At 38.3% G+C, this 25,329-nt stretch overlaps 1 protein-coding gene across 4 annotated transcripts in view; it reads left to right on the forward strand.

Moving 5' to 3' along the window:
* cntn6 (contactin 6) overlaps window positions 1-25,329 on the forward strand; it is a 237,776-nt gene that overhangs the window by 119,467 nt on the left and 92,980 nt on the right. For 2 of the 4 annotated variants that reach the window (XM_026168939.1, XM_026168941.1), the window contains 3 exons: window positions 3,056-3,236; window positions 6,961-7,073; window positions 8,449-9,299. In XM_026168939.1, coding sequence (XP_026024724.1) covers window positions 3,056-3,236; window positions 6,961-7,073; window positions 8,449-8,721 — 567 coding nt within the window. In that variant the 3' untranslated portion in view covers window positions 8,722-9,299. Of the gene's footprint in view, window positions 1-3,055; window positions 3,237-6,960; window positions 7,074-8,448; window positions 9,300-12,162; window positions 12,997-25,329 lie in introns of those variants that run through there. The other 2 variants (XM_026168942.1, XM_026168943.1) reach the window with 2 other exon arrangements.

Consider the following 25,329-nt stretch of genomic DNA (forward strand, 5'->3'; position numbering starts at 1 on the left):
TGACCTCAGGAATTCACATGATTCCCCACACAGTTTCCACTTATTTCTGTTTTTAGTTCAGTTTTATGTAAAACATTAAACTTTGCAACAGTGATGAAGGATGAAAATAGTTTGAATCTTAAAACTCCTCTTACTTTTTCAATAAACATGATAAAGACAGCCATTCGCACATTGCTTTGGGACTCTTGTATTGTGTCTTTCATTCTCTTTTAATATTTTAGTACTGCAATGTCTATAAGGCCAGGTTTCACAATGAACTCACCCGAAACCCTGGCTGATTGGGACCCACACCCAGTTTCACACCTTGGCTCAGGCGATTAGAGGGTCATCAGGGGGTCCTTTTGTCCCTCTGTGGGGGGATACTCCCACCAGGTTTAAATCTGGGACTCCCCACCATTTGACCTTAGAACTGAAGAAGCTTCTCGGATGAGAGGTGAAACGTCTTCAAGTAACTTAAAGAAGTCCAGACGCTTTTGTTTGCAAGCTCCTTTGACTATGCTTGTAGCTCATATTCACGAAGGTAGGACGGTTTGGTGCTTAATTTCATGTTGTGCTCATACGCAGAAACAACAGGTAGGATCTTGTGATAGGATGGATTTCCAGAACAGACAACATGCTAATGCTAAGCTAGCCGAGAACCCAGGGTAACGTTAAAATTGAGTGAATGCCGACCTCAGCCCAGCAGCCAGAACCTGAACGTAAGCAGGTAACAAACTGATGAGCAGTCAGGCTGAGCAGTTTGTGCTCGTTTTCTTTTTGCTTTGTGACGTCGGCTTTTTGTTCTACTAAGAGAGCCGTGGTGTAATACTAACAGAGAGATCATATGCGTGTCCTCATCAGGGTGTGTGGGACTGCAGCCATACTGTTTAATGGTAATTTTGAGACAGTGCCTTTCAGGTCATTTTACAGAGTAACATTAAAGTAATGTAACAATTATTTTAACAAATTACTTTCTTTAATTAAGTAACATACTGGATTACTTTTAAGAAAATATTTCTGTGTAATAATTACTTTTTTGGAGTAATCAAAGCACTGTTGGTGTGCATTCAAGCCAAAGAACATATATTTCCAGCAGAGGTAGCACAACTTCAGCCTCTCACACTGAAGTGTAGTGGTTGTGAGGCTCTTGGGATGTACTGCTCCTTCTGAAGCAGCTCGTGGTTGAGAGGAGGATGACGGTCGCTCAGCTTTAGATACTGGGATGTTTATTTGCTTCAAGTTGTGGTCAAGTGCAAGCAAAACCTTTGAAGACATATTTGTTTCTTGTTCAATGGGACACAGTCTGTCTCACAGACAAGTCAGCAGTCTGTAAGAGAGATGTATAGGGCAAAGATATATCCAAGCTCCCATCACCTTGACCTGGAAGAGATCTTGTAAATGTGTACCAGCATCAGCTTGACAGAAGGATCAGCACCTCCTATATGCTGACTGTACGCATGAATAAGTAATGGGCATAGTACATTTCTTTGTGTCCAAATAGGCATGATCCCACAGGTCAAATTGCCCGGCGTTGCACCATAAAAAGTTTTACAGTTCATCTTTTATTTGTTAAAGAAAAACAAAACCCACAAATGACAAACCGCACACTTTTACAAAGCTTAAATATACTAATATACAGTTAGTAGAATTACCCATAATGGTAATATATCTGGATATTTTAAACCATAAATTCATCAGGAAGATTTTTGATGATGTAAATAATTATACAAGCAATCTACTTCTGCAACCAGCGGAGTCGACCCCCACAGGCCAATAGAAAGAATGCAGGCACTTCCATATTGGTTTCACTTTTCAGACCCTGAAGCTGCATTAATCTTAAACCTTTATAATATAAAGTATAGGCATTGTATTTTGGCACATTGTTAGATTTTTTTTTGTTTTTTTTGTTACTGCAAAATCAGTAGAATATTGTGAGGCCATCAATAGAAATGCATTGCATCAGTGTAGTGACACCCCCCACCCCACTCCCAAAAATTTGCTGTGTCACTACTAGTGCTCCAGTGGATGGATGGATGGATATTTCCACACGTATACAATGTGACACTTCTTATGAATTAACTTCATACTAAGATAAGGAAAGATGTACACCGTCCTAATTTGTAGTTACAGCTCTTTCCTTTTCAAACAGCACCTGTCCTGCTTGGTTATCTAGTATTGGAATGTATAATATAATGTAAAATCAGCAGCACTTACTGTTCATGTTTACCACACACAACCACAATTTGTGTTGCAGGTATGACATATTTCACTGTCACTGTCTCTATTAGACAGCATAAGATTCAGCAAGACAGCTTAAGCCTTCTTCGATCCCTCTTTGAGTGAGTGTTTAGATTCTTTGCAGAGGTGCTATAAGAACTGTGAACTTCTTGTGCTCAGGTATTTCAGAGATTTTTCCCAAGTGTTTGAAAAGACTTCTATAATTAAAATTCAGTCGGAGAAAACACCCTAGATGCATCTGTTATCAGCAACTCCAGGCCCTATTGCTAATCTGCCTCTCCCAAGCAAGATCCTAAAAAAAAACAAAAACGTGTGTGCACTCAGTTAAATAAGTACCTACATTCAGACCATCTGTTTGACATTTCCCTGTCTGGTTTTCCTGTTTTGTGTTTGGGCCATAAACAGTCTCTCAGTGAATACAGATTCTGACAAGCTCTGGTACTGTTCACTCTCACTGCTGCTTGTGATATTGCTGATTGTCTGATACAGTATCATTTGGTAGTGTTGGACTGCTCGGAGACTTACAATAGCTAAGTCGATAAAGTGGAAGCACTAAAGTGATGCTCCTTTAAACCTGATATCTGTATCTTATCCATAGGTCTGTTCCTTTGTACTATATGTCAGCTGGTACTGCTTAAACATACATATGCACTTTGAATCTACAGCATATGCACTCTGAAATGACATTGTGCGGGATGTTTTACTTCATAATCATGATGTGACTATCTTAATGGCCAGTCAGGGTGGAAACAGGCTACCTTGACAGTTTAAAAGGAAAAAATGAAAAGGTAGGCACTATGCTCAGAGGTCTGTGGTAACTCATGTCTCTTTGGTCCAGGTTCTCTTCTGGGAGGAAGGATTGGAGCAGAGTGAAGCAGACAGAGTGAGGGTTATCAACTGCACAGCTCTGCTCTCCGGCTTGAAGGGCAGCACACTTTATCTGATCTCAGTCAGAGCCCAGAACAGTGCTGGACTTGGACCCTGCAGCACACCTTTTAATATCACCACCAAGAAACCACGTGAGTCCACACACAAAACTGGGATCTATTTACTTTAACCGCTTTTTTCATGTTGACTCGAGGGTCTTTCTTTTTTTAAAAAAATACGTTTGAGTCTGTTTAATGGAGTTTAGACATGACATACTCGATATGTGCCCAATGATGATAATACTTACCTCAGTCTCAGCTGTTACTGTGTAATTACTCACACCAATAATATCACTATTATTATCCTTCTAATAGCAGGAATATTAAAACTGAGATCATATTAGGATAGTATTTCAACATGCTGTTAGGGGGCCATATTGAAATAAATATGTTTAAATATAAGCAAGTACTGTATTTATACTTAAACGTCATGCTTTTTACCTGTTCCATGAAACAAAAAAAAAATATTCTGATGAGTGCATCAGATTGATGTCAAATCACAAAGCTTTACAATCATTAATTGTAACATTTACCATCAGAGTTTGCAATATTGTATGGAAAAAATCTTAATAATCATTAAATACACAGTCAGATTTGTGAATATAAATTTAAGGGTTTGTGGTTCATCATAGAAAAACTTTTTCAATACTTTTTCAATACTTTTTAAGATTCAAAAAATATATTACCACTTCATTGAGACCAGCTGGAGATCTTCCCAATATTATATTATGTCTGATATTTTATATCTGCTTTTTACCATAAGGGGCTTTTGAATACCTCTTTTATAAACCTAAACCCTACAATCAAAATGTATTTAAAGCATTGCATGAATGTAGATGCATTCCTTTCAAGAATTTAAACTTTTATTGTGATTTAATTTACTTTAAATCACAATAAAAAGTGGTACTTGTTTACTCACTCATACCCATCCAGTCATATTCTCCCAAATAGTTGTGCAGCAAATCCATCTTTTCAGGAAGAAAGCCGTCTATACTGTCACATTTCTATGGTAACACCCCTACAGTTAATTACCAGACTACTGAAGCCTCCAGCTATTCCAGCTGTTTCTCACCTCAGGGTAACATTCACACATACACCTACATCACAGCTGCCTCTCTTACACTCTTTGATTTTCTTTTTCACAAACACCAATTTACAAGTTACTTTTTTTCTGATTATAAAGTCAAAAGTTTTGTACCTTTGTCTATTAAACTAAGCTAAAAACCCAAATGAAAGAATTAAGAATTTTGCTAAACTTGTTTCCTGTGTGATAGCTGAGTGAAAACAAAAGAGAGCCGTTAATAAATTAGAAATCACTATAGGCTGTAAGATTGGGTCGATTCTTTCAATAATACAATATCAATGTGTCCACAAGTCCTCCTGTTAGTGTAGTTCATTAAAAGATAACCTGATGAGCAGGCCCCTGTTCGGTGCAGGTTTCTATTCAAACATGTCTTTGAAGACAATAAAAGGCTCAGCTTCAAAGTATCTTCAGGTTCGAGCCTCTTAATTTCAAAAGCCCGTCCTTTCTTATTATCCCTTAAATATAGACAAACATGGAAAATGTTTATCAGTCGTAAAAACTTCATTTGATTATGGAACAACTGAAACTTTAATCTATTACATCCTCCACACTTTATAATGCACTTTTGTACCACACGGAAATTGTACATTTTCTCCATGACTGCTTTTATTAAAAGCACACTCAGAGTGGATCTTTCAGCTCCTTTAAAGTCACACCTGTTTTAACTTCAAACATGTAACAGTTTGGACACATTGGGCTCTTGACTATCAGCATCTCTTCTATGTTCTTATACTGACTTTTCAGGGATTTGTAAGGCTGTTATCTCATGGCGTATATCAAAGGTGACGCAGGTGACAGAATGGCATCATGTGATGCCCCAGAATGAGACCATGTTGGTAAGAATAGTGTGGAGGACATACTGGTTAAACAAGTGTGTGCTGACAGGAAAGGTGAAAAGCTAACTCTTTGCTAAAAATTGCCTTGGTCAGAGGTGAGAAGTAACAAAGTAAGGTTACTGACAACTTTTTACTTTATCTTTGAACATATTTACACAAACATCTGTACTTTCTACTGCTTACATTTTCTAAAGAGCCTCCTTACTTTAGCTTTAACACATTTAAATAAGGTTCTTATTTCCCAGCTTTGTGCGCCTTCAAACATCGAATCAGTTTGAGCCTAAATAAAAAGAACAATGATACAAAAGATAATCCTGAGGGGAACAATGTTTTTTAATGTGGCAGGTAATTTCAAATGCAACGTTCCTATCAGCTCAACAAATAACAGCAAACACACAAACTGGTTGCATGCAGTCTGCCGCACAGTTTCTGCTAGCTAAAGGTACAGCAGCTATATTTCACAGGGAGAGAAAAGACTGTGCGGTGACTTTACTGAGAGATGAGGAAAGAAAGGAAGAAGAGAGGTTAGATTTAAAGGTAAGGACAACTCAGAGGCATTTGATAAACTGCAGATTTAAAGCTTACATTTAATGTCCTTGTTTATCACATCAGATATTGGATCTGTATGGTGTGAAGTTTTTTTTTATTTATTTTGTTGTGAAACGTCTTGAAGAACAATGAGGTTAATACAAACTTTGTGTTATTTAGAGGTTGCATGAAAACAGGTTCGCTTTCTGTACCGTGGTGAATGTATAATAAAGCTGTGGTGTTCATGGTCACTGTTAGAAAAGTGTAAAAAGAGTGTACATTAATCAGAATTTAATCTGATAATGCCTATATTACTGCAGTGTATTCCACCTTTACACACACTTTCCACTGTCTAGTATAAAAACATTATATGCGGTATACTGTCAGTGTAGAGAACTGAAATCAGCCAAGATAGCTGTGAAATACTGGGCTACATCCTGTTCAATTCAGCTGTGCAAATCCACAAAGACCAGTAAACCTCAGAGCAGCAGTAGCAGGTCAGCTGATCACAGCTGGTATACAAAGAAAATCTACTGGAGCTCTCAATAGAAACTAATTCTTCTTCTTCTTCTTCTCCCCATGCTGAGCCACTACAACTGATATTAGAGTTCCTCTACCTGCCAAATCCCACTTTAACCTCTGACTACATCAATGTTTCTGTTTAGGTGTGAAGGCAACTCGCCACTTCAATTTTTTTTTTTTTTTTTTGGCTGTGGGTCCTTAGATTTATTTCACTATGCTTAGGTGACAGTCAAAATACAGCAGCCACAGGTTTAGGGTTAAACACAACAAATATGATACATGACATATAAATGAGGTGAGCAAAATAATAAAAAAATAAATAAAATGAAACCAAAATAAACCCAATAAAATAAAATAACTGTAAATCTAAGTAACAATAGTAACTATTAACATAATAGATAGGAAAAAGAAATATTTCAAAACTCACAATGCAAAGCCGAACATAGGAAACAAATGAAATTGTACTTTGCACTCTGCACCATTTCTGCCTTCATAAATCAGTAGTTATCACAAATTATGATCCACCTACATTGCATGTAAGATTCTGAAAAGAGCCAATCTGCATAATCAGTATCCTTATACAGATTGCCATCTATATTAGGACACAGGACTGCACATGAGACTGCAAATGATTTCCTACACTGTGTTTATTTCTAATCAAGTAGTTTGATTTCCTGTGGATAGTCAAAGGTCATGCACCTTCATTTTTCTCCGGTTTGCTCTTGAAGGTTGACGACTATATGATGTAAAATGCATAATGGGCTACGTGCAGACTAGCTTAGAGAATACGATCACTGACACGCATTCATTTGTAAATCTTCTGTCTTTGTAATTACATGTCTTGCAGCACCAAGTCACCCTCCAGGGAGTATTGAATGGAAACTGACCAACTCTAAGATCTTTCTAAATTGGGAACATGTCAAAGCGATGGAGAATGAGTCCGAGGTGACAGGATACAAGGTGAGTTTGTCAGAATAACAGCAGAAAGTCCAGAACTGCGGAAACAAATAGAGCCTCAGCAGCTGTCATCTCAATAAATGGCTTTCTCATTGCAGTGGAAAGATAGACCTCAGCACTCCAGTGTTACATTATGGATTGGCCCTGTCTGGCCTTTCAAAATTAAAAGATCTGTTCCAGGTGATAAAATGAAAGGCGTCATGCCACAAAAGGAATGAAGTTTTTCTAAGCAGTAAAACGATGAATCATATTTGATCCACTTTGCATACTTTGTGTGGAAAAGCACACTGTTTGTGATTTATATATATACATACAAGACACACACAAAGGTAGTCCAACTCCTCTACCTCTAGGATAGTACATCATTATGTGCTATTGCTAGTTTTCTTGGCACAGTCTCAAGGAGACAGGCAGTTAGAGCAGGGCCATAGAAGGTCCTTAACCCATCACTATCATTGGTATCTCCTCCTTTTACAAGGGTGGCCTACACAATGACCTCCAAACAATCAGAAACTTTATGAAAGTGGGTTGAGGGCCTGATATCCTCCAGTGGGTCCTCTGCTTACCGTCCTCATGATGATGAGCTCTCTCAGACCTATGCAGCCTTATTGTTGCAAAACGTATTGAGGGCATTGGTTACAGAAGAATTCTAAGCTACTGCAGGTTGCAGTGAGCACTGTCGGGGTATTAATGTGGAAGTAGAAAGAACATCATTTCACCATATAGCAGTCATGACCAGATGCTGCTCGCCTGATTTCAGACAGAGGAGTTTGCATGTGTGGATTGGCTGGGTTATCATAGTCATCCAATGAGCTTGTCATGTCAGTAGCACCTTTGGAAACATTTTTACTTAGAAAACTGGTGACTTGTTCAATACTTATTTTACCCGCCGCACATACATAGTACATAGTCTTTAGCCGGCTCTTTTGCAGACACGACTCGAGTAAAGATTTCACAAAGACAATACTGTCAATATTTCTTGCATATTTTTCTTTTTTTTAACTAAATTTGCAGTTTGGCTCTCTACACTGTGTTTCTTTCGGAGGACTAAATAAAACTTTCTGCTGCGTTTTAATGATGGTGAAGCTACACAAATAAATGTGCAAAAATGACGTCTGAGGTGCTGTTCTCAAGTCCCTGAATCATCGAGCCAAATCATCCCTGTCATGCCGTGTGGCATTTTGAATTCATTACCTCCTAGAGATAGGATTGTATAACCAAGATGAAGCAACAGTATCGTGCGGCACTCTTGGATTTGAATGTGTTTTTTTACACACTAGTTTGATACGTTGAATGAAGTTACAAATTTTTCTGTTGATGAGTAAAAAAAGTTTAATATCTCACTGTTATGACTAAAGAATTGCATTTTGTCCTCCAGGTTGTGTATCGCCAGAACTGGCATGAGAGGACAACTGTACTGGAAACCAATAAGACCAGTTTGGAACTGCAAATCCCCTCTGGAGAGGACTACCTCATTGAGATCAAAGCTCTGACCGAAGGGGGCGATGGCACCAGCAGCGGTCCCATCCGCATACCAAAGATGTCCAGTAAGTTCCATACACTCCACAGCATGCAAATGATTGGAGCTGGAATTAGGCAGAGAAGCAGTGGGATGGGTGCACCGTGTGTAACTAATCCCCTGTGTGACTGATGTTGTTTATCAGCTTTACTGTAGCTTGAACAAGGCTTTCAGAATACACATATAAATTGTAAGTAGACTGTGCCATGCAACCAAGAGGAAGAGACACAAAATGTACACAGATATCTCACCCAAGAACGTTGGGCTTTTTAGCTCTTGGGGCTTTTTTTGTTTTGTTTTTTCAGAGCTACTTACCGTAGCTCAACATTTTGGCAAATATACTGACAATGATGAGTAGTTGATGGTGTGATAGATCTCCATTGATAGGGTAAACAGCACTTTATTTGTGATATTAAACATCTCATTAAGTCTAAAAACTGTTGGCAGCTGTGGTGTGATCACATTGTTAAACAATTCAACTTTATCTGCCAGTTTCTGGAGCGCTGGAGCTGATGTACAATCACAATGTATTATGTAGTCTCAATGAAAATATCAACTAGCAGACTCTGGCACGATTAAGACCCCGGAATGTAATCAGGTAAAGCTGACGTACTGCTTTGATTTCCTGCTTCAGACAGAATAAAGAGTTTAAAAGGCTGAAGCTTAGATCTGTTTAATGGTCAAAATAAATGTGTTAGTGATTATAATCATGTAATCTGTTTTGTTCTAACTAATTTTGCAATTTGGAATATTATCTGCAATTAGCAAAGACATGTAGATCAAACCTCATATCCTCTTTCAGTTTCACATTTCTGTCTTTAGAGTGAGTGGAAACATAAATGTAAGACAAACTGTAGAAAGAGCTATAAAAGCCATCTTTTAAAACACAGCTGTCTCTTAATCAATGCCAACAAGAGAAAATATGAAGCATGTTTTCATCTTTTTCAGATGAATCATGAAAACATAAAGCACAGTCGCTGTTTAGGTGTAACTGATGGGTCACGTCAGTTCAAGATCTGATCATTGGGCTAAGCATTGGCGTTACCTGGGAAACAGACGAGGAGAAATGTAAACAAGCTGACTTTGCCAGAAATAATTATGACTTTATTTAACCTTTTATTTATTATATAGTTCAGCAAATGTACACACACACACACACACTCACACACACACACACATATATATGTTGACCTTTTTACATTTGTAAATGTCTGATTCAACTAAATTGGTGTTCTTTAAATAAAAATCAAATGTTTTCCATGTAAATCTAAAGAGATGGGATAAGGGGGAGAAAACTAAATGTGTTATGAGAGTAGGTAAGTTAGGCAGGTAGAATGAAAATCTGAAATTAAACATCTTGTCTGTCGGGAGTATCTGCAGCTTCTGATCTTCAGTTGTCAGTCACTCTGACTCGTGCCTCTGCTTCTTTCTGTGTAAATCATCAGCAGGAAACCTAATTAAACAACTATTCTGTTATTACAATTTCTCAACTAAAGCAGACTTTGTCTTTGTAAATTTTCCTAAAAACAAAGCGACTCAAAATAAAATTCAAGGTTACAATAGCTCTAAAAACACCCATTGGCATATTTAACATTATATGGATATGGTTTCATGGAATTTAATACGATAAGTGCAAAAACTCTAAATGAAGAGTACAGTTTAAAAGAGGTACAGCAGTGCATAAGTGCAAAGGAAGCTACGAGATAGCCTGTGCCAGGAAAGCTATAGCCATTTAAATTCTAAAGTGAAGAGGTGCTTCATTCATTTTTTTCCCCAGAGAAGCTGGAGAAACACAATATCAGAGTGTTATCTGTGCAGCGTCTACAGAGCTGGAGTCAAACGTTATTTAGCTTAGATCAGCCCAGTGAATACGAGAAATAAAACCAGGTAGCCTTACTGTACAAAGATCAAAAATCCAACCAGTCCCTCTAAAGGTAATGATACACATATTTCATCTCACTCTCAAAAATAAAGCAAATGATTATCGTTACTTTAAAACAGTTAACAAATTATTTTTTTGGCTGAGAAAGATCCTCTTAAGTTATCCTCTTGAGAGGTGTAAAGGAAGGCAACTGAACTTCCTGGTTCATTCCAAGGAGAAAACACCAAACACTGGTTGAACAACACAGCATATGCAGTGAGGAGTGCTCAGACGTAGGAGAAACCAAACAGCCACTCCACAAACACTTGGTACAGCATAGGAGAGCCACCTGAGCAGCATAAGATCCAGCTGTACACCTGCATTTAAAGGAGAAAGAATACTCTTTTGAGGATGCCAGTGTTCACACTGGTGTGGATGTGAACACTAGCAAAGAAGACAGATGGTTTGAGAGAAGTAAAGCAGGTCATCTATGCCCACTATGAATGTCCACTGTTGAACAGAGGTGTTGGTTTATGACACTAGCGATCAGCCACCTATCTTGAGATCCCTTCACAGGTGTTTCAACCTCCATTCATACTTTGCTTCTGGTACCCTCAATAACTCACATAATGATGGGGTGGGGCAAAGTCTCGCTAAGGTTTCACCTGTCGCCCCAGTGACAGGAATGATCCGTGGCTTTTTTTTTTCTTGGCTCATTTAATGACTCATATGATCAATTCCCCTCAGGTCCACTTCAAGGGGGACAGCCCCAGTAGGGGTTTATTACCTTGGACTCTCCACCAGTTGTTCTATAACTCAAAAAGCCTCTTGGATGAGGGGCAAAATGAGGGCCTCTGAATATATAAGGAGAAATGCCATTCACAATCACTTTTAAGTGCTTTTAAGAATGCCTCTCTGTTATATTCTGGACTTCAGCAAATTTTCACCACTCAGATTTCTACATGCATGCACTTTACAACTGCTTTGATGTTTTGCAAAACCTTTGCACCAATTAGACTTTCCAGTATTCTCAGTTTGTCTTAACTTTACTCTCTGCAAATACCTCTCAAAGCTATGTAAGGAAACTATAATTTATTGATCAGTTTCTGATGTACAAATTGCAAAAAAAACCAATGCAATATTTTGCCCCAAATCCTTATCTAGCGAACCTCTCAGCTGTGAAAAGGAAACCTGCGCTAAGTGCAGCCACACACACCTAGGGGTGCAACCTGGCCAGTCAACCAGTGAAATTTGCCCCCGTAGTGATGCTGGCGACTGCTGACTGTGATCGATCAGCAGTTTCATGTAAACGTAGCAGAGCTTTTATAATAAGCTTAATCATTTAGATTACACACAACTGTCTATTTTCATTGTTACTAAATCTCAGTCATTCAAAGAACAGACACAGTTTGACATCTTTAAGTCGAAAGATTAAGAGAGATAAACAACATCAGCTTTTTGCATGTTAATATAGATGTTCTGAAATTTTAGGAAACAAAAAACGGCACTTTGAATGATCAGGACACGTTAGAAACACTGTGAACCAAACAACGAATGTGTTACGAAGCTAAACATACATCATAATGTAAGCACTTCTCCTCTACTCAGCGCTGTCATTTTTCCATGTCTAAACTCCAAAACTCAAAAAAGACACAGAAGTTATGTCTTGAATCTCTTTGCTAACATTATACTTTGTGTTCCTTTCTTTATAGGTCTCAACTCAAAAGGATTTGTGTTTCCAGTTTCAATTCATTTTCCCGCCCTCGTGATATTTTCTATGTTCATTTTGTAGCTTCTAATGCCTTTATAATCAGCTCTAGACAAAAGAATGAAAACAGTGTAAGATGGTCTTTTATCTTATTCCATCAGATTTATGGAATAAGCAGCGGAAGTAGAAGTTTTCCAAAGCTGAATGATGAAACCATTCTGACAGGTTGTCAGTTGCCCCACAGAATCTGTGGCCGGACCGCTACTCACAGGCAACAGCACAATTACAAAACATTTTCATCTGGCAATTTTCAGGACCACTGCAACCCTCCAGGATGCATGCATTTGATAAACATGGGAAGATGAGTTTCTTATCGTGCACTGAGAATTGAACAGCGCAGGTCCGTGTCCCAGTTTCCCCATTCGACTCTACATTTCCACTTTTTTTTGCCCTAGCTTCTAAGAACAGATAAAAGGCACGAGTGTCACCTTTTTAACATGCAGCTTTAAAACAGTCATTCACATTCCTTTATTTACTTTGTTAAGTGTTGTTTTAAAGCATGCACAAATATAGTAGTGCTATAGGTTTATCCAAAAAGTCAGCTACTGGTACACGGTGTCGGTGTCCACGTCAGTAAGTCAAAGTAACAAGCAACAATGATACAAGTCATTGGTATGTGTGTTTCATTGATCAGCATTTTCAGTGTATCTCCAAATAAAAATGCCTATGCATTTAAATAACTGATGGTAAGGAAATTTAAAGAAAGTACATCAAAATTAACACCAATAGTAACCTTTTTTTTAATAAGATAAGATAAGATAACCTTTATTAGTCCCACACGTGGGAAATTTGTTTTGTCACAGCAGGAAGTGGACAGTGCAAAAGTTATGAGGCAAAAATTAGAATACAATAAGAATAAATACAGTACACAACTGTACAGAATAGAATAAAATAAAATACTATATACAGTAGAATAAAATAAAATAAATATACAATAAGATAAAAATAGAATACAAATACAAATACTATATACAACTGAGTAAAAATACAACGATGACAGAAAGGATTATTGCACTTAGTATATAATATACTATTCTATACTGTTATATATTCTTTCAGATTCTTCAGTTAGAATTTCTCCTGCTTGTTTGCTTTAATGGTGCAGGTGTCTCCTCTTTCTGCATGAACCACCCCAAGGTAAACATGTGCACAGCAAACAGCAAACAAGATCTTTTGATTTAGATTCAGATTTACTGATATTGAATTTGACAGTTATTTGGCATGTGCATTTATTTTGTGGGATGGGCAAAAAATGTTTCTACACACATAAGTGAACGATGCCCAGCGTCCTTTTTTTCCCCACTCAGCTGCTGAGTGCATTACCCACAATGCACTTTGAACACCGAACATTCTCTGAGTGATTCTTGTGGGTTATGCTGTCGTAGCCTTGAGTTGCTAGGCGCACGCAGACGAGAGGCAGGCTCCAGAGATCGAGTAGACTCAATTCTTTCTAGCTCGATACCCAGCTTCACTTGAAACTGTTTATAAGATTTAGTACAGCTCGCTCTGGAGCCACAAAAGGCTTTGTGCACCTGTTTTCACATATGTAAAAAAAAAAAAATATATATATATATATATATATATATATATATATATATATATATATATATATATATATATATATATGTTCTTGAAATCTACCAGTTTGGATTCTCTAATAAAAGTCATAAAAATCTAGCAGTTTTTTTCGTTTTGTTTTTATTCCCCTGCTTTGGGAAATTAATCACTACACCTGGGCACGTTTGATAAATGTAACAGCTCACTTTTAGAACAACTGCATTTCATCCACTGGCTGTGTTCTAGTTCAAGTTAGGCTTGCTATTGTGCAACAGCGCCTCAGCGGCATTGTTTGCTTACACACCTGAGTGGAACAGAGTCATTGTTACTGTTAATAATTACCAGCTGGGCCTTTTCCCACTATGACAAATGAAAGCGTCCACTGTGAGAAACGCTGCTCTGTAAGCAGAAGCTCTGCCTGACTGTTAGACACACACACAGACATAATTACATTACACCAGATAATGGCTAATGTGACCCAAAAAGGGGGTATTTAGCAGAAAAGAGAGGCCAGTTATTTGCTCATCTGTACAGCAGTTGGACTGTTGAAGATAATTCCTGTTGCACTCTGTACCGGTCATTGCTTTTAATCGTGTTGGTTTTTGGGGGGGTTGTAACTGTACAGATTCTTCAGTTAAACATGTGTCCTACTGCTGCCTCCCTGGTCCATGTTTCAGCTTGAACTGACCATAAATGTTTCCTGTGTTGATGTTAAGCGACAAAATGCACATGATTCTTTTTAAATATATGTAAAGAAATACTTGGATTTGCTGCTTAAAGAGGTTGTGTAGTGGAAAAAAAGTTAACCAGTTAACCTGGTGTGTAGGTTGTAAGATCTGCTTTGCCTTATTAAATTAATGCTCTTTAAACTTATTGTGAACCCGTCTAAAACACGTTGATTGTAATTATTTTGTAAAAGGGCAGACGTATTGAAGATACAATGTAGAATGTCATTTATTAGATTTGTAAAGTTTTATTTGTGTCAAACGCATTTCATGAAATGTATTTTGCACTTGATGTGATTGTATGTAGAGTTTATTAAAAAGGAAGAGCGGTCACATAAACATCTATTATACATCCCAAATTGAAATGATAAACACTGACAAAAAGAACATTTGACATAATTGCATTACATCAGGACTAGAGCTTTTTTAAATACAGATAAAAAAAAGTAATTTGAAAAAAAACATTTCTATTGAATACCTGGGAGAAATATTTCCATTTTGATCATACTAAATAGCTGAAAATAGTAGAAAATTGAGTTTGTTTGTCATGTTTTAAGTTTCACTTTTATTTACTATTGCACATGTTTTAATGTCTTTCATAGACTCCTAAATTATGTATGATATATGGCTAGCTTGTGTGTGGTGTGCTGTAAAGTTTAGGTAAGAGTGTAAAATGGTGCATCTCCCATGTTTTTTTGTGAACACTATTCTTTTTATTTAGGATTATTCACTATATAACATCACATTTTGTTCTCTATGTATTCACTATTTTTCTGGGTATAATTTTAAATAAGTGCATCTTACATGAGACTCCCTTTATTTATTCTCACTATTGTGGCTGGAATATCCCATTATGATGTCCCAAATTGATATTTAAGAAACAAAATCCCTGCTCTTAAATTTATGATCGTACTTTGTCTTTAACCGAATCTACGATTTCTTCATTCAGCAATGTAATACCATTGTATTAATATATTATTATCTCTGTGAGATGACAAAAAGGCTCAATAAAAGTTTCACATTGAAACCCTTTAATCATCTGAAGTGTTTTCTCTCTTGTTTGAGTCATGCACCTTACTAAGTGACTTTTTTTTTATTCTTTACAAAACTGGTCTCAGGAGATTCTGGCTGTACTACAGAGAGTAAAGTGGAGAATCACAGCAATTAAGTAAGTTTAGTGCAAGCTGCTTATGCTGTAGGGCTGCAGAGAATTAAAGGTAAAGAGATGTAGCTAGAGTGTTCCCTTGGGACCAAGGGAAAATTACCTAAAGACTCTCGAGAGATTTTCATGCTATACCTCCATCAGATGACTAGAACTTTCTTTCCACTGCACAGTGGGATGAAAGGTTTATGAAACAGGCACAAAAAAATTATATGAGGTTTGATGTTTTTTTGCTTGTTGTCTTCTTTTTTGCAGATTCCTTTTGGTTCATTAATGGCTCAGTCACTCTAGAGTAAAACACCAATGATGGGCCTCCTTGAGACTAGCAAAAACTGATGATTGTGTTCAACTTTTTTTGCATTCTGCAACGGATTGGAAGTAGTTTCAGTGGCCATCTTCTCCAAGGCAATTGCAGGTCACCTGATGAGAGGCAACCTGTCTGCAAACAATGGCTGAGTCAGATTGGCAAAGGTCTGCAGATAGCTGTTATCTGACTTGTAAGTGCAGAGAGTTGGCGAACATGCTGCAATCTTGCTGTCAAAAATTACTTGACTGAACTGGTAGTTTGATTATATTTTTATATAAAAGCAAGGTTACAAAGCATCTATGTCATTCTGCAGTTACATTGTCAATACAGTTACAGTTACAAGTAGTTGCTGCAGTAACTACTTTACTATTTGTGAAAGAATTTTTGATTTTTTCTTTCAAACCTATGAGACTGGCTGGATTGGGAACATAAATAATTCATGTGAATTTCTGTTTATGTAGACTGCAATAGATTTGCAACAGACAGCAAAAAATCTCTTGTTTAAAGGTAGTAAATAAGAGTAATAGTAAGGTTAACTTTAGGGATAGATTGAGGTGCTCTCTCATTTTTCAGATGCTCGAAATAGAGTCACTGGACCTCCACGTCAACAAGAGTAATCCGTGATAGTTTGGATACCTGACCGTGACACCACCTAGATGAGCTATTTCAGGCATGTCTAACTGACCCCGGGGCAGACCCAGGCACGATCATGTCTTGGGAACCACTCACCCCAAGAAGACCTGGAGGAAGTGGCAAGGGATGTATGGATGTCTCAGACTGTTAAACTGTCATCCAGACCCAGACAACAAAACGAATCGGTGGAATTAATTAATTAATGTATTTATTTATTTATTTTGCTTAAGCATCACCAAAAACTTATCTCAGAGCCCTTCAAATAAACCACCAGCAGAACCAGGGAGTGCGGCCATCTGCCTCGAAATATTTGGGTAAAGAGAGTGCAGAAAGAGAAAATGGCAAAAAGAAACAACACAACACTTGGTCCTTATTATTGGACAATGCAGTCTGCTGTACATCTTGAAGCTAATAAAATTAGTTATCACAGATATCCAATTAAAAAGACAAGCTTGAATTGCATTACTTGCATTACTATATGCTGCAGTTCTTTATCTTCTTAGTGGCGATGTTTGCTATTGAGTTATAAAATATTTTTTTTCTACAGAAGAATAACAGAAGTATAATGGTGCTGTGGTGTCTGATTTAGTGACATATAATTTATGTATAATAATTTTGAATGAACACCTTGTTACACAATAATAAATGTCCTCCTGAGCAGCCTGTCCAACAACAGTTGTTAAATTGTTATAAACGTATAACAGTGCCGTCACTGTTTAGAAACTGTATATTGCATCGTGTGGCTGGTCAAATAGTTGTTAAACTGCGTATTCTGGTTATAACAACAGATGTTAAACTACAGTTTTACACTTTACAAACTGTAATAACGTTATGTGGAATAATCGGTTTTACCACCTGACAGTGATGTAGTATCAAAACTCTCGAGAAAAATGCAACAATACTGTCTGGAAAGACAATAGATGTGCAGATGGGTCTATTCTGCAGAGACATCCAGGTCTATCGTGTGCTCAGTAAGCCAGCATGTCAATATTACTCCAATAATACTTACAAGCACAAAGTGATCTGAAAGGCCAAGTGGGAAATCAGATTTTTGACCTGGTCAAACTGCAAGACAACCAAGCAATTTTTCGGCCAGTCCAGATGTCCAGTTGCCAGATCAGTGATCATTTAATGAGGCGGTTAAACAGTTGTATCATGCAGAAATGCAGCCAACTGTAAAATTACCCAGGGCAGTTATTTCAGGGTTAAATCAAAGAAAAACCAAACAATGTCTAACCAGAATAAACATGCCCTGTAACTATGATACAGGAGCTGGAACACTGTAGTCTATATAAAATGCCCTCTCCAGTCGCTATTTTGTTCTATTAAAACCAGCCCATCAAAGAAAACAGCATGTTACCAAACAAAGAGCACTTATTTCATAGTACTGCATGTCTCAGTTTTGACTGGTGTTCAGAGAGGCAGACTTTTCAGTTAAAGTTATGTGTTTACACTCATAAACCTGATATCAGCCATATAGATACCAGTTGAACCAATTAAATGTATGATGGATTCTGCAGGTTATCCCTTAATCATTAGTCTCAGGAGATAAAATCAGCACCGATATGACTTTCCTCAAAGCTTTCTGATCTTGGCTCATAATCTCTGTGCTGCTGTGACATTGATTTAGTGTAAATATGTCTACTGACAGGGGCTGCATTTTCAAGGCCTAAAAGAGAAGCTTTTCATTTGGAAATTCAGAGGAGGAAACTAAAAATTTATGCTCCAAATGCACTGAGGAGTAAGACAAAAATGAGATAAACTGAGCGGGTGCACATTTAACTACCTTTTTTGACACATAATTAAAAATTAAGGTATGATAAGGTATGATAAGCCATGCATGTTGACAGTTTCAGCAACTCCACAGACTATTTCAAAACTGTTTCTACTTTGCAAAACTGCTGCACAATCTCCTTTGACTTTAAGCCGCCTGTTCTGCTGGTGCAAAATTCTGCCTTAAATATGTAAAGCAAGTGGAAGAACCAGAGCTTGACTCACAGCTTGTGGTTAATCCTTTATTCATGGAAATCTCCTGAGAATGGCAGCGTTCGAAGAGTGGCTTCTTTACCTTTGCTAGGCTGTGCACATTGTGCTGCTTTGAATCCACCACCTCTCATTATTAGCAACATCTCACGCCTCCTACGGGACAATCTGAAGAAACTGCTTGGGTCAACTGATAAGCACCGGGTGATCTGTCATGAGCTAAACCCAGAGAACTTATTTTATCATACATATGGTTTCAATCCCAACACACACATGCTGCCAAGGAAAAAAGTCAAATGCGGAGGGGATTGGTGTTGGAAAGTAGGTAGGAGGCTCTGTTTTCTACATCCAGTTTGAAAATATGATTTGTTGTTCATATTGAAAGTGAGTTGGGGGTGTGGAGGAGCTGACAATATTTTCTGGTATTGTCGAGGTGTAGGCTGCGAGATATGTCAGAAAAGTGACAGTGTGTGGACCTGAGCTGCGCTCTAAAGTAGGGATAAAGTGGTGTGATGGACAGAAGATTGGCTGGGAATTAAAAAGACCATGAGCCCTCTCCAAGCACCATGGGACAGCTGACAGGCAGCCAGTAGAGCTCTCTTCCAGGTTCACAGGGAAAAGGCTCTGTGTGGAAGACCACTGCTGAATGCTGACAAACACCACACTCATCACTTTTATTCATCGGGGGTCTTTGAATGCCAAAGTTTCTTCACAGAACTTCACTGTTACATTGTTATTTTGCTGTGGCTTTTGTTAGGAGCACCATGGAAAGAAGACATTTCCAGGGATTGTTACACTGTTACAAAGTCTTATGAAGTGTTATTTTTGGTACCTCTGTCCATAATTTATTATAGCAATGGACCCAGGGGTGTTTAATTTGTCAGGGAGTAAATGTGTTCTGATGGTTTTAGGATTTCTATTGGAATCCATTTACAGGTGTTAAAGAGCAGGCTTATGATGAATATTATTTCACAAATTATAGCAAGGTCTGATCTCTGCTGTTAACCTTCTGCTCAAAACCTTTATTGAAGCCCACTCTCCTGTGTGCCAGTATCAAATGCAGGAACTGTGTTACTTCCAAATAAGAAGAGAATATCGGACCGGTGAATTAATCATTTTTAACTACCGCACCCAAAAATGTAATTTAATTTTAATTGGCAGATATGTATTGTAGTCACTGTTTCAATTATTAAGAATAAACACTGTGAAAATGTTGAAGTGTATGCAGGGAAGCTGATGTCCCCAACAGAACTTTGAAGAATATACAGTGGGGCAAAAAAGTATTTAGTCAGCCACCAATTGTGCAAGTTCCCCCACTTAAAATGATGACAGAGGTCAGTAATTTGCACCAGAGGTACACTTCAACTGTGAGAGATAGAATGTGAAAGAAAAATCCATGAATCCACATGGTAGGATTTGTAAAGAATTTATTCGTAAATCAGGGTGGAAAATAAGTATTTGGTCAATAACAAAAATACAACTCAATACTTTGTAACATAACCTTTGTTGGCAATAACAGAGGTCAAACGTTTACTATAGGTCTTTACCAGGTTTGCACACACAGTAGCTGGTATTTTGGCCCATTCCTCCATGCAGATCTTCTCGAGAGCAGTGATGTTTTGGGGCTGTCACCGAGCAACACGGACTTTCAACTCCCGCCACAGATTTTCTATGGGGTTGCGGTTTGGAGACTGGCTAGGCCACTCCAGGACTTTCAAATGCTTCTTACGGAGCCACTCCTTTTTTGCCCGGGCGGTGTGTTTTGGATCATTGTCATGTTGGAAGACCCAGCCTCGTTTCATCTTCAAAGTTCTCACTGATGGAAGGAGGTTTTGGCTCAAAATCTCACGATACATGGCTCCATTCATTCTGTCCTTAACACGGATCAGTCGTCCTGTCCCCTTGGCAGAAAAACAGCCCCATAGGATGATGTTTCCACCCCCATGCTTCACAGTAGGTATGGTGTTCTTGGGATGCAACTCAGTATTCTTCATCCTCCAAACACGACGAGTTGAGTTTATACCAAAAAGTTCTACTTTGGTTTCATCTGACCACATGACATTCTCCCAATCCTCTGCTGTATCATCCATGTGCTCTCTGGCAAACTTCAGACGGGCCTGGACATGCACTGGCTTCAGCAGCGGAACACGTCTGGCACTGCGGGATTTGATTCCCTGCCGTTGTAGTGTGTTACTGATGGTGACCTTTGTTACTTTGGTCCCAGCTCTCTGCAGGTCATTCACCAGGTCCCCCCGTGTGGTTCTGGGATCTTTGCTCACCGTTCTCATGATCATTTTGACCCCACGGGATGAGATCTTGCGTGGAGCCCCAGATCGAGGGAGATTATCAGTGGTCTTGTATGTCTTCCATTTTCTGATGATTGCTCCCACAGTTGATTTTTTCACACCAAGCTGCTTGCCTATTGTAGATTCACTCTTGGCCATGGCGGAGTTTGGAGTCTGACTGTTTGAGGCTGTGGACAGGTGTCTTTTATACAGATGATGAGTTCAAACAGATGCCATTCATACAGGTAACGAGTGGGGGACAGAAAAGCTTCTTACAGAAGACGTTACAGGTCTGTGAGAGCCAGAGATTTTCCTTGTTTGAGGTGACCAAATACTTATTTTCCACCCTAATTTACGAATAAATTCTTTACAAATCCTACCATGTGTATTCATGGATTTTTTTTTCACATTCTGTCTCTCACAGTTGAAGTGTACCTCTGGTGCAAATTACTGACCTCTGTCATCATTTTAAGTGGGGGAACTTGCACAATCGGTGGCTGACTAAATACTTTTTTGCCCCACTGTATAATCATTTCTAATTTAACCATTGGTTGCTGTTTTGCCGTCTGAGCAAAATTACCTGAAACTATCTAAGTAGAAGACATAATGAGAGCTGGACCAACTGTAAATGCTAACAAAATGTATCTTGGCCCGTTCTCTTTTTCTTTAAATTTCAACACACTGGACCATTGTTTATGAAATGGAAAGGAGATAATGCTGTCCCAAAATTAAAAGTAACACGCAACCCAGCCATTCATAGCACAGCATTTTCTATATATGCAACTACTGCATAACTTTCAGTAAGAGCTCAAACCCACTGTGGATGTAATGCTGCCATGGCGAATGTTACTTATGAAGTTAATGCCTTGTGTGAAGCACCTTTTACCATGGGTTTAGAAAATAAATGTTAAAGCTGTTAGTTGTGTTATGTTGATAAAAATAATAATTTGATGTTAATGATGCAGTATAACTCAGTTTGCATTATAGTATAGTCACATTAAGCAAAAGAGTGGTTTGAGAGTTTGACCAAAATTGGTTGCAGGAAACAGGACTGCAACCAGTCACAGTCAGTTGCTTTGTTCAAAGTGACATTAAAATGTCAACAAAGCAGCAATAAGATAGAGTCAGCCTGCTATCAGAGATGGGAATGAATTAGTCAAGCTGGCTATTACATATAATCTGTTAGAGATAAAACAAAAACTGACTGTCATAAATAAACCTGCCGTTGCAAATCTGTTGCTGTTCATGCGTCCACCCAGGTTCTTTTGTTTCTCTGCATTTATACACTCAGACTCTCCTCTGCCCAACAACCTCCTTCAGCTTGTCCGAAGGGGACCAAGGCGTTAATCTCTCTAACATCATCTAGGTCTGCCCTGAGGCCTTCCCTCAGTAGGACATAGACTATATTTGCTTGTCTGCCTTCACATGCATATGAGCCTGAGTGACATCCCATTCTTAATCCATAGTTATTAATATGATCCTGGCCCAGCCTTTGCAGCTATAACAGCTTCAAATCTTCCAGAAATTCATCCAAATTCATGCCTTTATGGACCTTGCTCCACTGGTGCACAGTGGTGTTGGAACAGGATGGAGCCATCCCGAAACTGATTCCACAAAGTTGGGAGCATAAAATTGTCCAAAATGCCTTGGTATATTGAAGCATCAAGACTTCCTGGCACTGGAACTAAGCAGCTGAGCCCAACTCCTGACGAAAAAATCCTTATCATTATAGAACTGTTCTCGTGGCAACTGCCAAACCCAGACCTATTCATCGTATTGCCAGGTGGAGAAGTTTGGAGGTCTGCAGCGATTGACTCTGCAGAAAGCTGGCATCCTCTCTGCACTATGTGCCTCAGCATCCACTGATCCAGCTCTGTGATTTTACGCGATCTACTAATTAGTGGCTGTCACTTTTATAATACCACTATTGAATATTTAGTAGAGATGAAATTTCACAACTGGTCTGTGCACATGCGGCATCCAATCACAGTACCACACAGGAATTCACTGAGCTCCTGAGAGAAACCCATTCTTTCACAAATGGTTGTGAAAGAAGTCTGCATGCCATGCATTAACAAGAGGTCAAAGGTCATATGGGCATAGGTGATGGTAGGAACATAAATTGACCAGTAAACTGGCAGCTTTGCTTTCATGCTCAGCTCCCTCTGCACAACAGGCTAGTTGGAGAGATTCAGACGCCATGCCAACAAGACTGTTGTCTGTCTATCAATCACCTGATCCACATTCCCCTCACTCGTGAACAAGACCATGAGACACTTAAACTCACTTTGGTCAACAACTGGTCCCTAATCTGGAATGTGAACTGCACCTTTTTTGCACATGGTCTCATATTTGGAGGTGCTGATTCTCCTCTCAGCCGCTTCACACTCAGCTGCAAACTGCCCTATTGACTCAGTCAAAAACGTATAAAAACAGCACAGCAACTGGCTGTTGCTGTGCTGCCAGGCTTAATGAGGGTGATTTATTAATCTGACTTTAGTCTTTAGATTCTGGAACCTTAAATAATGAAGGGTTAAACTGAATCATCTCTTCAGGCGCAAGGGAACATATGATTGGCCTAAAAAGGCAATGAACCATTTTCAGAACAGTTTCTTTTCACTGTTTTTACTCTGACTGTTATGACCTTTTTTCTACCATTCTTAATGACGGGATCATTTTTGTTGAGTCATCCAGGGCCTGCTGAAACAGCACAGTGGGAAAGGATAGTGTCATTTTTTTTTACATGTTTTTTTTTAGATCATTTTTAAAAGATTGTAGTGTCCCCAACAAACCATCTTCTTCTTGGTCTTTTTTAGCAAAACATAAAGAAATCAAATTGAATTGGAACTGACTTTTTTATTACACTTTCATGAACTTTGACACTTTTTTGTAGTTTCTGAGATTTCTGAGATAATTCTTTTGCTACACTGCGCTGTGCAGGTACAGCTTTTGAAATGAATGTGTTAGCTATGACCGTGCTGTCATGACACTTTTTCGTTCAGCTACAGTCCCAGGTAATTTGGTTATAAGATCAGGCATTATTAGCAAATTGGCAACTTTATTCACAGAGAACACAATTTTAAGAGCATTAAAATAACATTTTTGCAGCTTTAGACAATATGTAAAATAGTTGTTGAGATATGTCATAGAATACATTCAAAGCTTGACTGCTTTTAGGGTGAGATGAAAGCTCAAGCTAATCTTTTTGGAGTAAGGGTTTGTGTATAGTATAGGTACATATGGGACTTGTACAATAAACATAATCATAAAGTTTCATTTTTTTAATTTACTTCCAAAGAATGACAATATTCAGGTTCATAACACACATAGTTCTCACCATAACAGTTAAACCACTCTGATGATACAAATTAAAAACGTCCAGCATATTCATAACTAAGCCATTAACAGCAGCTAAATCAGTTAAAATCTGCACAAGCTATTTCCCTTTTTATTAGATTTGAGAGAACGGCCGCCTTGTTTTAAAAACCTATTGGACTGATTTGTTGTCAGTGTTGGGGTGATTACTAGTAATATATTACTATTATTTGTTTTTTATGTTACTTAACATGACCTGAAATGCACAACCACAGTCTCACAAGTTAACAAAATTTATTTTATGTTACAGTCCCACACACTGACACAAATCCCTATCCAGCTGAGGAAACTGCATATGATCTTTCTTTAAGTGTTTAAGGTTGAACACAAAGTCAAAAACACAGAGGAAAGTTGAAAAACAACCCAAAGAGCCTTCAAAGCAGTCTCCCCTGCTATTACACTGTAGAAATGGAGGCTACAGTCCTTATTAACATTATTCTGCATTTTTGGACAGCTTTGTGTTTGCATGCTACCTGTGCAGATATTTCTAAAAACCTAATGTTGTATTAACAGTTGTTTCTGTCCAGGATGCCGCTTGCACTTTACCATTATATATTTCTCCCTTTGTGCAATTAAGACAAAAGCACTGCTCATATCTTCACTTCTCAAAAGCTGTAGACTGCACCAGCATGCTCCCCCTCGCTGCACATGAACTGAAATTAGCTGATTGCTTTGTAAGTATATAGAAAGGAAAATACATTTTTTTATGTTTTGCTTTGCTTGCCATCCTCCTATCAAACAGATAATTGGAGAATCTCTGTAACGCAGGTAACAACATAATTGTAACTATGTGAGGGTGGAATTTAGTACTGAAATGTGTTACATTACTGTGTTACAGAAAAACAACATGATTACAATAATATGTACTGCTTGATGCCACAGCCTTGACTAGAGGTTTTTTTCATTCCCAGAGCAGCAGTACCTGCAGCTTTGTCTAAGTACCTTGAGTATAAGAAGCATGCACGAGAGAAACCTTTAACATCAGTGTCAGGGCCAAAGGTTATAGCAATAGTAGAACAACTCACTCCCATCTCACCACTAATGCAGACCTGTTCAGGTCACTTAAAAGCAACTGCTGTGAAGG

Source organism: Astatotilapia calliptera, chromosome 5 (genome assembly GCF_900246225.1).
Source record: "Astatotilapia calliptera chromosome 5, fAstCal1.2, whole genome shotgun sequence".
In the NCBI taxonomy this organism is placed as follows: domain Eukaryota; kingdom Metazoa; phylum Chordata; class Actinopteri; order Cichliformes; family Cichlidae; genus Astatotilapia; species Astatotilapia calliptera.